General features: G+C 42.0%; 1 protein-coding gene across 4 annotated transcripts in view; it reads right to left on the bottom strand.

Annotated features, from left to right (window-relative positions):
* The window catches only part of LOC142743034 (acyl-CoA dehydrogenase family member 11-like), a 98,421-nt gene that overhangs the window by 28,315 nt on the left and 54,320 nt on the right, over window positions 1–15,786 (bottom strand). For all 4 annotated transcript variants that reach the window (XM_075853425.1, XM_075853408.1, XM_075853399.1 and 1 more), the window contains 3 exons: window positions 11,428–11,545; window positions 11,206–11,348; window positions 10,381–10,530 (listed from right to left, as the gene is read on the bottom strand). In XM_075853425.1, the coding sequence (XP_075709540.1) occupies window positions 10,381–10,530; window positions 11,206–11,348; window positions 11,428–11,545 (411 nt within the window). The remainder of the gene's footprint in view (window positions 1–10,380; window positions 10,531–11,205; window positions 11,349–11,427; window positions 11,546–15,786) is intronic.

Here is a 15,786-nt window from a genome sequence, read left to right as displayed (position 1 = left end):
AATTTATCTAAATATGCACTCAGAGAAAATGAAAATTTAACTACTCTCAAAGGGTCTCTCTTTCTGTCCGTCTTCGTCCCCTGATGGCTGTCAATTATTTTTAGACCTGAACAGTTATGCACGGAACCTTACACTGACTAGACATTTTAAAATTATGGCCATCAAAGGCCCCCAATCCAATTTTGCTCCGCCTCCCACCCCTACTACAGCCATCTCAGTGAATGTCCGCCCCAAATAATTCTTTAAAGAGGGTCTGTCACCAGATTCTCAAATCCCTATCTCCTATTGCATGTGATCGGCGCTGCAATGTAGATAACAGTAACGTTTTTTGTTTTTTTTTAAAACGTTCATTTTTGGCCAAGTTATGAGCTATTTTATATCTATATATGCAAATGAGGTTTTAAATGGACAACTGGGCGTGGTTTATTTTCGTATGTCCAACTGGGCGTGTATTGTGTTTTTAACTGGGCATGTTTACTTGTTTCACTAAGGCGGGATTCACACGACCGGGTCCCGCTCGAGCCCGAGTGTCGGCCGGTAAAATCGGCCATTTTGCCCGGCCGGTTTGCATAAAGTTTTGCATCCGTTCCGGGCCGGGCAGATCTGGACAGTGACATCAGCGGCAACTCCTGAAGGGTAATCCCCATGTGTTCGGGGATTCCGCTTCAGGAGTTTCCCCTGATGTCACTGCCCAGATAAAACACGGGGATTCCGCTCCTTCAAGGAGCTAAAGTGGGGCTAGCACATAGCAGAGTGGGGAGATACCTCCCTGCTCTGCTATAGTGGCGTCGCTACAGCAGTAGCAGCCGAAGCAGTAGCTGCTAGCGGCGCCATGGAAGGTGTCGCCGGGCCAGGGCGCTTTTAACAAGCAGGGGAAGGGAGCCAGCGCAGCGCTCCCTTCCACCTGCTGTACACCCCGGCCCTGCCACACAGTGTACAGCGTAGCCATTCGTCCGAATGGCATCAACTCCTCCTCCTCACATGCACTCTGCGCTTTGAGGAGGAGGAGATAGAGCGCAAGCCACGGAAAACCCGGCCATCACTCGGGACACATTCCGGTGATGGCCGTGTATTACCCGGCCCCATAGACTTCTATGGGAGCCGGGCACGCGGCCGAAAATAGAGCATGTCCTATTTTTTGACGGCCGGTTTTCCCGGCCGTCAAAAAATCGGTCGTGTGAATAGCCCCATTAGGGGTCTATTATTCCTAATGCAGCCGGGTGCCGGCCGATTTATGAACGGCCGGCACCCGGACGGGAAACCCTGTAGTGTGAATGAGGCCTAACTGGGCGTTGTGAATAGAAGTGTATGATGCTGCCAAATCAGTGACCAATCAGCATCATGCACTCCTCTCCATTCATTTACACAGCAGCATCACGTTCTTATTAGAACGATGTGCAGCCACATATACAAGTGTCCTCATAACGAATAAACATGACCTCCAGCCTTGACGTCATGTGTATTCAGAATCCTGACACTTCTGAATCTTTTCTGTGAGATTTCCAGCAAGGGAAACGAAATCTCGTTTACCTCGTAATCTCGCGAGATTACGCGTGGCTTGCTGGAATCTCACAGAAAAGATTCAGAAGTGTCAGGATTCTGAATACACATGACGTCCAGGCTGGAGGTCATGTGTATTCGTTATCAGGACACTTGTGTATGTGGCTGCACATCGTTCTAATAAGAACGTGATGCTGCTGTGTAAATGAATGGAGAGGAGTGCATGATGCTGATTGGTCACTGATTCGTCAGCATCATACACTTCTATTCACAACGCCCAGTTAGTGAAACAAGTAAACATGCCCAGTTAAAAACACAATACACGCCCAGTTGGACATACGAAAAAAAACACGCCCAGTTGTCCATTTAAAACCTCATTTGCATATATATATAATGTTGTCTACATTGCAGCGCCGATCACATGCAATAGGAGATAGGGATTTGAGAATCTGGTGACAGAGCATCTTTAATACTATACACCACCGGGGGCCGGCTATTGATACATTCTTGAACATAGTGGGTAATGCATTCAGAACACTAGAACAAACATGCCTTACCAAAAGTAACCTTAACCCTGATGAGATAAAGGCTATTAAGTTCCTAACAAATAACCTTGATCTACGGATAAGGGTGGGGGCATTGTGCTTTAGGACACAGCTGACTATATTGCGGAGGCTCTAAGGATATTATCTGACCAAACCTTCTATGAAAAACTAAGGACTAATCTGCTGGAGGACTACCATTTAGTGTATAAGTCCCTATTAACCACCGCTGCGAACAATCACCTTGTAAATAAGAAAGAAATTAAATTTCTAGAAGTTCACAATTTTACTTTACCATTTTGTTAAGGATCTGCCAGGCACAGCGTCTGTATCCACGCCCATAGGTAATCAGCCTGCACCTGCTTCTATGTCTGTGAGACTGACTGCATCTTCCACCACTCAGGATGGCAGGCTTTGGAGTGGGAGAGCCTATCACAGCCTGGCCAGACGGAGCTAGCTCCCGCCCTCTGTCTATTTATACCTGCCTTTCCTGTTCCTCCTTGCTTGTGATTCTTGTTTTGTTTCCTGGCCCTGCTGCAGCTTCTTTTACCATTTGACCCTGCTTCATATCGACCCTGGCTTACTGACTACTCTCCTGTTCTGCGTTTGGTACCTCGTACACTCCTGGTTTGACTCGGCTTGTTCACTACTCTCCTGCTCTGCGTTTGGTACCTCGTACACTCCTGTTTTGACTCGGTTCGTTCACCACTCTTGTTGCTCGCGGTGTTGCCGTGGGCAACTGCCCCTTTTCCCTTGCTTCTGTGTACCCTTGTCTGTTGGGCACTTATTGAGCGTAGGGACCGTCGCCCAGTTGTACCCCGTCGCTTAGGGCGGGTCGTTGCAAGTAGGCAGGGACTGAGTGGCGGGTAGATTAGGGCTCACTTGTCTGTTTCCTTACCCCCATCATTACACATTTGCCCAAAGTGCACAAAACACTCATATCACCGCCCGGACGTCCCATCATCTCTGGGATAGGTTCTCTGACCAGTAACCTTTCCCACTTTGTTGACCTACATCTACAAAAATGGGTAAAGATACTTCCATCATACCTTAGAGATTCGACCCAAGTTATCACTGAATTGCAAGGGCTAAATGAATCTGTCAGTTTTGAGAATCTGCACTTTTTAACGGCTGGTGTGACTGCGATTTACCCTAATATACTGCACGACAAAGGGGTGGAAGCTATTGTACACTTTTTAGAGAAGGAACCCGTCATGTCATCAAGCCAGACCAATTTTATTGCTGATTATGTCCAGTTCATTTTGGACCACAATGTGTTTAGTTTCAACACAATATATAGGCAAATAAGGGGTTGCGCCATGGGCTCTAGGTTCACACCTTCCTATGCGAACCTTTACATGGGTGCATATGAGGAGCAATATATTTACAGTACACGTTTTAAAAATAATATTTTTTACCATAGATATATAGATGATATATTTGTTTTATGGAATGGGAGTGAATATGAAGCGAGTCTCTTTTTAGAATATTTAAACGACAATACATTTGGACTTAATTTACATTTTTCAGAACTGAATTTTTAGATCTTTTACTTTCCAAAGATGAGCTAGGCAATCTGCAAACATGTACCTTTTTTAAACAAGTAGATATTAATAGTTACCTAGATTTTAGAAGTGTGCATTACCAACCCTGGTTAAAAAAAATAATCTTTTCGGCCAATACAAAAGGATCAGGAAAAACTCAATACCTTTCTTACACAGTGTAAAAGCCTGACTACACGGATCCATGAAAAACACTTCCCTGAGAGTTTAATTCAAGGAGCAATAAAAAAGGCGTCTACCTTGCCTAATTAAAAAGAAGGCTCTAGAGCCAACGAATACTGAATATAAGTCAAAACATAATTTTATGAATACTTTCAATACTGGTCATAAAACCATTGAGAGTATTTTACGTAAACAATGGTACATATTGCTTAACGATCCACATCTCAAGGATGTACTACCGAATAGACCAAAGTTGACATTCAAAAGAGCGACTACGCTCAAAAACGTGTTCGCACCCAGTAGACTCCGAGAGCCTAAGAATAAAACAGGGGAATTTTTCCCTAACCTGGAAGGCTCATTTAAATACAGTAAACCTCGCTGCTTATGCTCCCTGAACATCTCACATAGATCTACCTCTTTTCAATCTTTGGTAACTAAGGAAATTTTCCCTATTAGAACGTTTTTAAATTGTTAGTCTGAGTACGTAGTTTATTTATTGCAACGTCCTTGCAATCTACAATATATCGGACAAACAGTCCAACATTTGAGAAATATAATTAACAAACACAGATCCAATGTCAATAGTGGTTTTCTCAAACATAGCGTATCACGACACTGTGCGGCTGTTCATAATAATGACTTCAAATGCATAAAAATTACCCCGATTGAACAGATTGCTAGTTCTACCCCCAACAGATTTGGCAGACTCCGACAACGTGAGAACTTTTGGATCTACAAAATATCGTGCCTACAGCCACATGGCCTAAATGAATATATAGAGACCTCATTCTAAGGTTTTCCACTGTCCCTACTAAACATATATAAGCCACTTTCCACTTATCTATGTACCTGATTTCATTCCAGCTACGTTTGGGAATGATATTCAGTTGCCACCTCTTGAGCTGTGCTCTATTCTGCCTCTTCCCTGCAAAGCGTTCCGTCGCCTTGGTTACTGGGGGTTTGGTAAAATGCGGTCTCCTGATTGGCTGCTTGACAGCCTTTTGGAAGCACAGCGTCCCAATGCACTATACAGGGTGGGCCATTTATATGAATACACCTAAATAAAAGGCGAGTGGTTGGTGATATTAACTTCCTGTTTGTGGCACATTATAAAATGTGTTCAAAGTGCTGCCCATTGTGTTGGATTGTCAATGCAACCCTCTTCTCCCACTCTTCACACACTGATAGCAACACCGCAAAAGAAATGCTAGCACAGGCTTCCAGTATCCGTAGTTTCAGTTTCTGCACATCTCGTATCTTCACAGCATAGACCATTTCCTTCAGATGACCCCAAAGATAAAAGTCTAAGGGGGTCAGATCGGGAGGCATTTCTTCTGCGGTGTTGCTATCAGTGTGTGAAGAGTGGGAGAAGAGGGTTGCATTGACAATCCAACACAATGGGCAGCACTTTGAACACATTTTATAAGTGGTCAGAAACTTGTAAATAACTCATGAAAGAATAAAGTAACGTTAAAACCAAGCACACCATTGTTTTTCTTGTGAAATTCTCGATAAATTTGATGTGTCACATGACCCTCTTCCCATTGAAAAAACTAAAGTTGGATACAAAATGGCCGACGTCAAAATGGCCGCCATGGTCAACACCCAGCTTGAAAAGTTTCCGCCCTCCCATATACTAATGTGCCACAAACAGGAAGTTAATATCACCAACCATTCCCATTTTATTTAGGTGTATCCATATAAATGACCCACCCTGTAGTAACAGGGGCCTGGCTGCTGTCTGGCCTCTGATTGGTCGTCTGCGCCGCCACGGCGGATAATGGCGTCGTGAGGCGTTCGTCCCTGCACTCCCGATACTGAACTGCTCTCAGACTTAAGAGGAGTTGCATTACACAATTTGAGCCCCATTTCTGATATCCCTCGATCCTTTGCCTTCCCCCTAATTAGATATACACAGCACAGGCACATTTTTACTGCTGTCTCTGTATGACTATGCGTGTATTAAATCTCATTCCCCGTTCGGATTTACACACTTTTTAAATATACATATATATTTTCTATTTTTATCATATTTCATATATTATATATATTTTTTATTTGTTAAAACTAGTGATATCTACCATGCACTTTTAATCTAAGTTCTGATTACTATATGTATTGCATAGTCCTTTTTTAATGGTTTTTTAAACTGCTTTTTTCTTGTGTGCATTTGAGTACTTTGGCGGTTTTTTGTGTTTAACCCCTTCCATCTTTGGCCACTTTTGACCTTCCTGACAGAGCCTCATTTTTCAAATCTGACATGTTTCACTTTATGTGGTAATAACTTCGGAATGTTAAATTCCAAAAAACCAGTGTAAATAGTAAACGTTAATTAATAAATGTATAGTCCTGCCTAGAAAAACGTTAAGAGTAGTTCTAAAACTAGTCTTAACGTTTTTCTAGGCAGGACAATAACTTCGGAATGCTTTTACCTATTCAAGCGATTCTGAGATTGTTTTCTCGTGACACATTGGACTTTAGGTTACTGGCAAAAATTTGCTCGATACGTTCAGTATTTAATTGTGAAAAACATCAATTTTTTTTTATTTTTCTCAATTTAAATGTATCTGCTTGTAAGACAGGCAGTTATACCGCACAAAATAGTCGCTAATTAACATCCCCCATATGTCTTTAGATTGGCATCGTTTTTTGAACATCCTTTTATTTTTCTAGGACGTTACAAGGCTTTGAACTCTAGCAGCAATTTGTCACATTTTCAAGAAAATGTCAAAAGGCTATTTTTACAGGGGGCCAGTTCAGTTGTGAAGTGGCTTTGAGGGCCTTATATATTAGAAACCCCATTTTAAAAACTTCACCCCTCAAAGTATTCAAAACAGCATTTAGAAAGTTTCTTAACCCTTTAGACGTTTTACAGGAATTAAAGCAAAGTAGAGGTGAAATTTACAAATTTCATATTTTTTTGAAGAAATTGCTTTTTAATCCATTTTTTTTTGTAACACAAAGTTTTACCAGAGAAATGCAACTCAATATTTATTGCCCAGGTTCTGCAGTTTTAGGAAATATCTCACATGTGGTCCTAGCGTGCTACTGGACTGAAGCAACAGCCTCAGAAACAAAGGAGCACCTAGTGGATTTTGGGGCCTTATTTTTATTAGAATATATTTTAGGCACCATGTCAGGTTTGAAGGGCTCTTGCGGTTTCAAAACAGTGGAAACTCCCCACAAGTGACCCCATTTTGTAAACTACCCCTAGATAATTTCCTCAATGGGTGTATAGTGAGCGTTTTGACCCCACAGGTTTTTTGCAGAAATTATTGAAAGTAATGAAAATGAAAATCTAAATTTTTTCAAAGAAAATGTAGGTTTAGCTAATGTGTTCTCATTTCCACAAGGACTGAAGGAGAAAAAGCACCGCAAAATTTGTAAAGCAATTTCTCCGGAGTAAAACAATACTCCACATGTGGTAATAACCGTCTGTTTGGACACACGGCAGGGTTTAGAAGGGAAAGAGCGCTATTTCGCTTTTGGGGATCACATTTAGCAGGAATGGTTTGCGGAGGCCATGTCGCATTTGCAAAGCCCCTGAGGGGACAAAACAATGAAAACGCCCAAAAGTGACTCCTTTTAGGAAAATGCACCCCTTGAGGAATTAATCTAGGTGCGTAGTAAGCATTTTGACCCGACAGGTGTTTCATAGAATTTATTCGAATTGGGCAGTGAAAATAAAAGCAATCCCTTTTCTTCAATAAGATGTAGCTTTAGGTAAAAAAAAAATCATTTTCTCAACAAATAAAGGAAAAAAACATTTGTAAAGCAATTTTTCTAGAGTACGGTAATACCCCAAATGTGGTCATAAACGGCTGTTTGGGCACACAGTAGGGCCCAGAAAAGAAGGAGAGGCATTTGGCTTTTGGAGTGCAGATTTTGCTGGATTGGTTCTGGGCACCTGTGGGACCAAAACAGTGGAAACCCCCCAGAAGTGACCACATTTTGGAAACTACACCCCTCAGTGCATTCACCTAGGGGTGTAGTGAGCATGTTAACCCCAGGTGTTTTGTAGAAACTAGAGTGCACTCGATATTGCAGAGTGAAAATGGGATTTTTCCATAGATATGCCAATATGGGGTGCCCAGCTTGTGCCACCATAAGAGCACAGCTCTCTAATTATTATGCTGTGTTTCCCGGTTTTAGAAACACCCTACATGTGACCCTAATATATTGCCTGAACATTTGACAGAGCTCAGGAGTGAAAGAGTACCATGTAAAATTGAGGCCTAATTTGGCGATTTACAAAGTATTGGTTCACAATTGCAGGGGTGAAATAATAAAAGAAACCCCTGAGAAGTGACCCCATTTTGGAAACTTCACCCTCAAGGCACTTTATTAACGGGTATAGTGAGTATTTTCACCCCACAGGTCTTTTCCATAAATTAATGCGCTCCGGATGGTGCAAATTAAAAATGTACATTTTTCGCTAGATATGCCATTTGAGTGGCAAATATGTTGTGCCCAGCTTGTGCCACTGGAGACACACATCCCAAAAATTGTTAAAAAGGTTCTCCCGGGTATGGCGATGCCATATATGTGAAAGTAAACTGCTGTTTGGGCACGCTGTAGGATTCAGAGGGGTGGGAGCGCCATTTGGCTTCTGGAGGGCGGATTTTGCTTGGTAGCGGTTTTGTTTGAGTATTGCTGGTGTTTCTGTTTATAATGTGGGGGCATATGTAAGCTGGCCAGAGTATATAAGGGGCATAGTCAGTTGGTATAATAATGGGGTAAAAAACCAATAAAATGATCCATAGATGTGTGTTACGCTATGGAGCAATCCTTTCTGCACAGGCCGGTGTTGCACTGATATATGGCGTCCTTTTTGTCCCCCTTTTGCTCCACACTCCGCACCTTTTCAGTTTGGGGAATTTTTCTGGGAAAGTGTTGTCCTGGTATAATACGGGTGCCCTCCCTTCCAGCAGATATATTTGGGCCCTACTCTTCCTGGTTCCCTAATTTTAGGGCCTTGATAAATCGCCTCTTGAAACAGAAGAAATGTTCCACTCAGACCTGCACAACTTCATATTTTTCTTTCCTAAATTATTGGAGCCTTAACTAATTTTATTTTTTCATAGACGTTTGAGATCGCGTTTGAGCGCTGCATTTAAGGGGTTAGTGGCGGGGATCGAAGCGAATTTCGGTCCCCGCTATTACAGACGGATGTCAGCTGTAAGATACCGCTGACATCTGGCGATGATGGCACCGGCTCAGCTTCTGAGCCGGTGCCCAGCATTTGTCGTATGGATATGGCAAAATGTGGGAGGCACTGGCTTTCCATGACGTATCCATACGACAAATGTCGGGAAGGGGTTAAATAACCATATTCAGTTTGGTGCTTCATGCATATGGTCTGATGAAGATGCCAGTTGGGTGTCTAAACGCGTCACCCCAACAAATTTGATAAAACTGATCTACGCATTACCTACTAAGGACGTCTTAATTTGTGATGAAGTAGCGCTTTTTGGCTTCCATTTTTTTCTGGACTTACTGGATGACACTGACTGTCATTATAAACATTGTGTCATTTCTGACAGACAGAAATCTGTTAATTTGGTCAGAAATGTATTAGACATTCTTCTCTAGTGATAATCGTTATGACTGTAGAAATGGGTAGAGCGGTCAGAGGATTTTACGCTAAAGATTGGGTATAGACAGAATAAGGGAAGTAAAATGTATAAACTTTATTGATTTTTGCTTGTGTGCTTGGTGCAACTTACTTGTTGTGGCAATCTGGACACTAGTAAACGGCCGGGTTGTGGAGTCTATAAACGGTGAACACAGTCTATAAGGCTGTGTTCACATCAGCGTTGTCCTTCCGTTGAGGGGTTCCGTCTGAGGTTTCCGTCGAGTTAACCCCTCAACGGAAAGGCAAACGGAAACCTAAGCTTCCGTTTGCACTACCATTGATATCAATGGTGATGGAAACGTTGCTAAAGGTTTACGTTTGTCACCGTTGTGACAGGGTTCCATTGTTTTTGACTCCTTGGCTGGATAAAGAAAGACGCACACCTCGCTATACATGACAATCGGAGAGCAAATATGCTCTGTGATTGATAAGGGGGGTGATAACAAAAGACCATTTTATCCCCTCCCCCTGGAAATCTAAAGCCATACAGAACCAGGAGGATGGTCACAGGTCCCTTTCCTCTCTCTGCCAGCTTGTACTATGCTGCCCCCTTCCCCTCACTGATCCTTCCCACAGCTCTTTGCATCATGGACGTATGAGATAGAACTTTGGCTTTTAAAATTCTTCCCTGAGGGAACATTTGAGATACGTCCATGCTAAAGGGTTAAATATTGCCTTTCAAAATGGTCAAGACTTGTAAGGTGAGACATAATTATGAAAGCCAGTTGACAGTATTTCCACATACACCAGACAGACCTTTGGTTGCCCATACACCTAGCTGTAGTGCACCACATGTTTTTGGGCACACATTTTAAAGCGGTAAAACACATTAAAAACACGTTTAACCCGTTTGCTATGAAAAAAAAAAAGGAGGTGCAATTTGCAGCAAAATTATCACTAGGTGTACGAGAAAACTTTTACATCTATGGGTAAAATAGTCTAACCTAATGCAGGATACATGGACCAGAAATATACTTACCAGCAGAGCCGTTACCCCATCAAGCAGCAATTCTGCTGTTGGCAGCTGCCTAGTACCCAATTTTTCTTTAAGCCTCTGAACCTCAATACCATTTAGATGTCCTTCTGCATCTCTGGTCTCTAAGTAAAAAAGCGATAATCCTTTTGTGCCCTGCAAAGTGTAAAAAGCTTGTTAACAGTTAATTACAAAATTTTTCTACACTTTAGTGTATATTGACATGAGCCTTTTTTGTTGCGCTTTTAAAAGCAGCAAAATTGTAGACAAAAACATTTCTGATGTAAATATACCCTTAAAGTATACTTTATATTTACAATATTATTAATAATAGGAACGTATATATTTCTATTACATTTTACAGTAAGTTCATTGGGATTGCAGAGCTAGTTTATACCGAACAGATGCTGATGTTAGTATGTCTGTTACATTTTCATTTAATTTTCATTATTAGGGCTAGTTCAGAGTTTTTTGGCGCAGTTTTTGACGCGGAAACCGCGCCCAAAACCGCCTTCCATTGATTTCCATAGGAGGCCGATGCGTTTTTGTCCCGCAAGCGGAAAAAAACGCTTGCAGGACAAAGTAGCGACGTGCGCTTTCTTGCCACGGTTTCATCTTTGACCTCCCATTAAAATCAAAGGATGGCAGAGAAAGCGATTTTTTGCTGCGTTTTTCCCACACGGCGCTTAATGGCCGCGGCCGAAAGACGCCGCAAAAAAAAAAGGTGAAGAAAGCATTCCTTAAGGAATTTTGAGGCAAATTTTTCTGCCTGCACAAAACTGTGTGAAAATACCCCTAGAAAGGTCATAAGAATTTTGGATTGGGATTTACCGACGTAACGTGTCCTTGCTCATCCACCACTCTGCCTAGAGTCAAAGCCACGTCAGAATCTGTGGCTGATGTAAACCATTTGTAACCGTAAAGCTTGTAAGTGCCATCTGCTTGGGCATGAGCCACTGTTTCTGTGCCATGGGCTAAAAAGAGAAAATAGAAAACATACTTGTTTAATCTGGCTGAACATGTTTCTCACAATCGGATTTAGTTGTCACCCACCAACATCTGATCCTCCTTTGCGTTCTGTCATCCATTGGCCAGATGTCCAAAATCTTTTAGGATTTCGAGATGTAAGACGTCTAAAAGCATCCTCAAGGGCATTCGGCACACCTAGTGACTGTCAATGGAAGATTCAGGAACTTAAAGGCATTTTCATTAACAATATGGGACAATAGTAAGTATAAATTCATATAATAAAGTTTATAAATAAAGAAATTCTATAATGAACCGTAAATGTAAAAAATAAAATAAAATTGTGGCCACCTTTTGCTTTATAAAGCAACAAAAAAAATTCCAATAGGTAGGAAGGAAATCGCCTGGAAGGTTCCGATTATAAGAGAACTAAAAGTTCTTCTGCCTCTCAGATTGATCCTCTCTTTTCCCGCAAGAAACAGCCTGGTGAAGATGACCATGCTTCCGAAAATACTACATGTCTAATTACAATCCCCTGCGTATATACGGGTCCACTTTTATTATTGCATTGTTTATTTGGGCAAACAAAGAGACCTTGACTGGCTACTCATTAGCGTTGTAGATCCTGAGAAACAGAAGGGGTTGCCTAGCCTTATTTTAAGCTATATTTTTGCTATATTCAGCTATCCCATTGTCCTTAGTGCATTCTTGTGAAATCCTGCTGGGAGGCGATGTGGGGAGTAGTAAAACACGGCTCTAGCTTCCCTGAAGGACATATCCCCAAATTGTAGTAAAATGATGCCCAAAATGCATATCCTTCATAGAGCTTAGGTGACTACTGGTAGACATCGCAAATTTAAGCCAAACTTAAGATGTGTGCCCGAAATGTAGGGAGTCTCCCGGAACATTTTACTGAGCAACTGGAAACAAATCCAAAAATTCCTACATGATCTCATGGTGCTTGTGGTACCGGACGACCCCAAAGACTTGTCTTCTATTTATTGATCCAGAGAAATTTCCCTCCCCAGTTGAACGTATGCTCCTCTGTGAGTCAGGAAAACGATGGCTAAATTCTGAATGGCTTTTTATCTCCCTACCCTTCGAGATTGGATACATGCCGCTAAAGGGATTGTGTCAGAATCTACAATTATCACCTATCCACAGTATAGGGGATCCTCTGCTGGGACCCCCACCGAACATGAGAACGGGGGCCCCGAACCTCCTTTTGCGCCTCCTGCATCCCCTGCAGTGAGGAGGAGCTTTATTGGAGAAGTGGTCGACCATGTGCCCGCTTATCCCAGTGAATATCTATAGGACTGACGGAAATAGTCGAGCGGCAGGGGGCGTGTTTGACATCTACTCCATTCAATGTCCTCCTCACTGTGGATGACCATTGAGGAAGAACAGGGGGTTCAGGACCCCTGTTTTCGTGGTTGGTGGGGCCGCCAGCGATCAGACAACTATTAACCCCTTCCCGCTTTTGGGCGTGACTGTACGTCCAAATTCTAAGTGCGTTCCCGCAATAGGGCGTATAGTCACGCCCTGTAGATAAAGCGTGCACAGGAGCTGTGCGCGCTTTATCTTCAGCGGCTGTCAGCTGTTATACACAGCTGACATGCCGCTGCAATGCCTGCGATGGTTGTTACCGCCGATCACAGCCATTTAACCCCTTCAATGCGGCTGTCAATGACGTCCGCTGCATTGAAGTGGTTAACAGAGGGAGGGAGCTCCCTCTGTATCCCCGGGCCCCCCCCCCGCAATGGATAGCGGGTGGCGATGGTTGCTATGGCAACCAGGAAGCCGTTACTAGGCTTCCTGGTTGCCCAGGTACGGTAGCCTATTAGGTCCTGCCCGAGGCAGGACATAATAGGCTAACTGTCAAATGAAGAATGACAGTTACAATGCACTACACTACACTACATAAGTAGTGCAGTGCATTGTACCGGGGATCAGAAGACCAGATCTTCAAGTCCCCAGGTCAGTGTAAATGAAAAAGTAAAAAATGTAAAATAAAATGTGAAAGAAAAATAAATAAATAAATAAATAAATAATAAAAACAACACTTGCCCTGTTTCCCTGATCAATTCCTTTATTAGAAAAAAACTGAAAACATGAAAAAAAAACTATACAAAATAGGTATCGCCGCGTTCGAAACGGCCTGATCTATAAAAATATCACATTATTTTTACCGCACGGTGAACACCGTAAAAAATTTTAATAAAAAACAATGACAGCATTTTATTTTTTGGTCATCTTGTCTCAAAAAAAATGTAATAAAAAGTGATCAAGAAGTTGCAAGTAACGCAAAATGGTACCAATAGAAACTACAGTTTGTCACGCATAAAACAAGCCATCCCGCAGCGACATCAACTAAAAAATAAAAAAGTTATGGCTGTCAGAATATGGCGACAATAAAACATGTTTGTTTTTTTTTAGAAAAGAGTATTTTTATTGTGGAAACGTAAAAAAACTATATCAATTTGGTGTCTCTGTAATCATATCACCCCGCAGAGTAAAGTTAACATGTTGTTTATACTGCATGGTGAACACTGTAAAAAAAAAAAAAAGAAAAGAAACGTGCTGGAATGGCTGTTTTTTGGTTTCCTCATCTCCCAAAAAATGGAATAGTGATAAAAAAATCGCATGTACCCCAAAATGGAACCAATAAAAATTACAGCTCGTTCCACAAAAGACGCGCCCTCACACAGCTCCGTCAGCGGAAAAATAACATGTTATGACTCTCAAAACGCATTGATGCAAAATGACCCCACATCATCATTTGCTGGACCCCACAGGTGGACCCTGTAGATGCAGCGGAGATGAGGAAACTTTAGGGCCTTGTGCGGCTTATAGGGCTAGTGAAGAAGTCAAATATAAGGCAATACTGGAGCGCAGATATTCTGTATAATACCCAATAACCCGGCCTGTGCATAAAGGATTGGTTCAAAGCGTACCACACCAATCCATGGATTATCCAATCACCCCATTATTACATCATCCTATTATGACCTGATGTACTCCGCCCAGCTTACATATACCATGATGTTCTCCGCCCAGCTTACATATAAACTGATGTACTCCGCCCAGCTCACATATGCCCCCACATTATAAGCTGAAATACCATTAAAACACCAAGCAAAATCTGCGCTTCAAAAGCCAAATGGTGGTCCAACTGAGCCTGGCAGTGTGCCCAAACGGCAATTTATGACCACATATGGGGTATTACTGTATTCTGGAGAACCCGCTTAACAATTTATGGGATGTGTGTCTACGGTGGTACAAGCTGGGCACAACACATTGGGCACTGAAATGGCATATCTGTGGAAAACAGCAATTTTCAATCTGCAACATCTATTGTTTACTCATTTTTGCAAAACACTTGTGCTGTCAAAATGCTCACTACACCCCTATATCAATTCTTTGAGGGATCTAGTTTCCAAAATGGGGTAATATTTCAGGGGGTACCACTGTACTGGTACTATAGCTCAATGCAACATGGTGTCAAAAAACGAATCTTGTAAAATCTCCACTCCAAATACTAAAGGGCGCTCCTTCCCTTTAGAGCCTTGCTGTGTGTCCAAATAGCGGTTTATGACCACATGTGGGGTATTTCCGTACTCCGGAGAAGTTGCTTTACAAATGTTGGGGTGATTTTTCTCTTTTATTTGTTGAGAAAATGAAAAATTTTGAACTAATGCTACGTGTTATTGGAAAATAATGTAATTTTTCATTTTCACTGTCCATTTGTAATAAAATCTATGAGACACCTGTGGGGTCAAAATGCTCACTACCCCCCTAGATGAATTCCTCAATGGGTGTAGTTTGTCAAATGGAGTCACTTTTGGGGAGTTTCCACTGTACTGGTACCCAAGGGGCTTTGCAAAAGCGACATGGTGCAGAAAAACCAATCCAGCAAAATCTGCTCGCCAAATGGCGCTCCTTCCCTTCTGAGCCCTGATGTGTATTCATACAGTGGTTTATTACCACATATGGGGTATTGCCATACTCTGGAGAAGTTGCTTTGAAAATGTTATGGTGCTTTTTCTCCTTTATTTGATGAGAAAATGAAACCTTTTGACCTAAAGCTATGTCTTAGTGGAAAAAAAAAATGTAATTTTTAGTTTTTACTGCACAATTCTAATGAAATCTATGAAACACCTGGGGGGGGGGGGGGGTCAAAATGCTCACTACATCCCTAGTTGAATTCCTCTAGGGGTGTAGTTTCCCAAATGGAGTCACTTTTGGGGGGGTTACCACTGTACTGGTACCTTAGGAGCTTTACAAATGAGACATGGTGCCGAGAAATTAATACAGCAAAATCTGCACTCCAAAAGCTAAATGGCATGCCTTCCCTTCTGAGCCCTGATGTGTATTCATACAGTGGTTTATTACCACATATGGGGTATTTCCGTACTCTGGAGAAGTTACTTTACAACATTTATTTGT

This window comes from Rhinoderma darwinii, chromosome 1 (assembly GCF_050947455.1).
Source record: "Rhinoderma darwinii isolate aRhiDar2 chromosome 1, aRhiDar2.hap1, whole genome shotgun sequence".
In the NCBI taxonomy this organism is placed as follows: Eukaryota; Metazoa; Chordata; class Amphibia; order Anura; family Rhinodermatidae; genus Rhinoderma; species Rhinoderma darwinii.
Note: the sequence above shows the minus strand (reverse complement) of the source record. Positions and strands in the feature narration are given on the sequence as shown.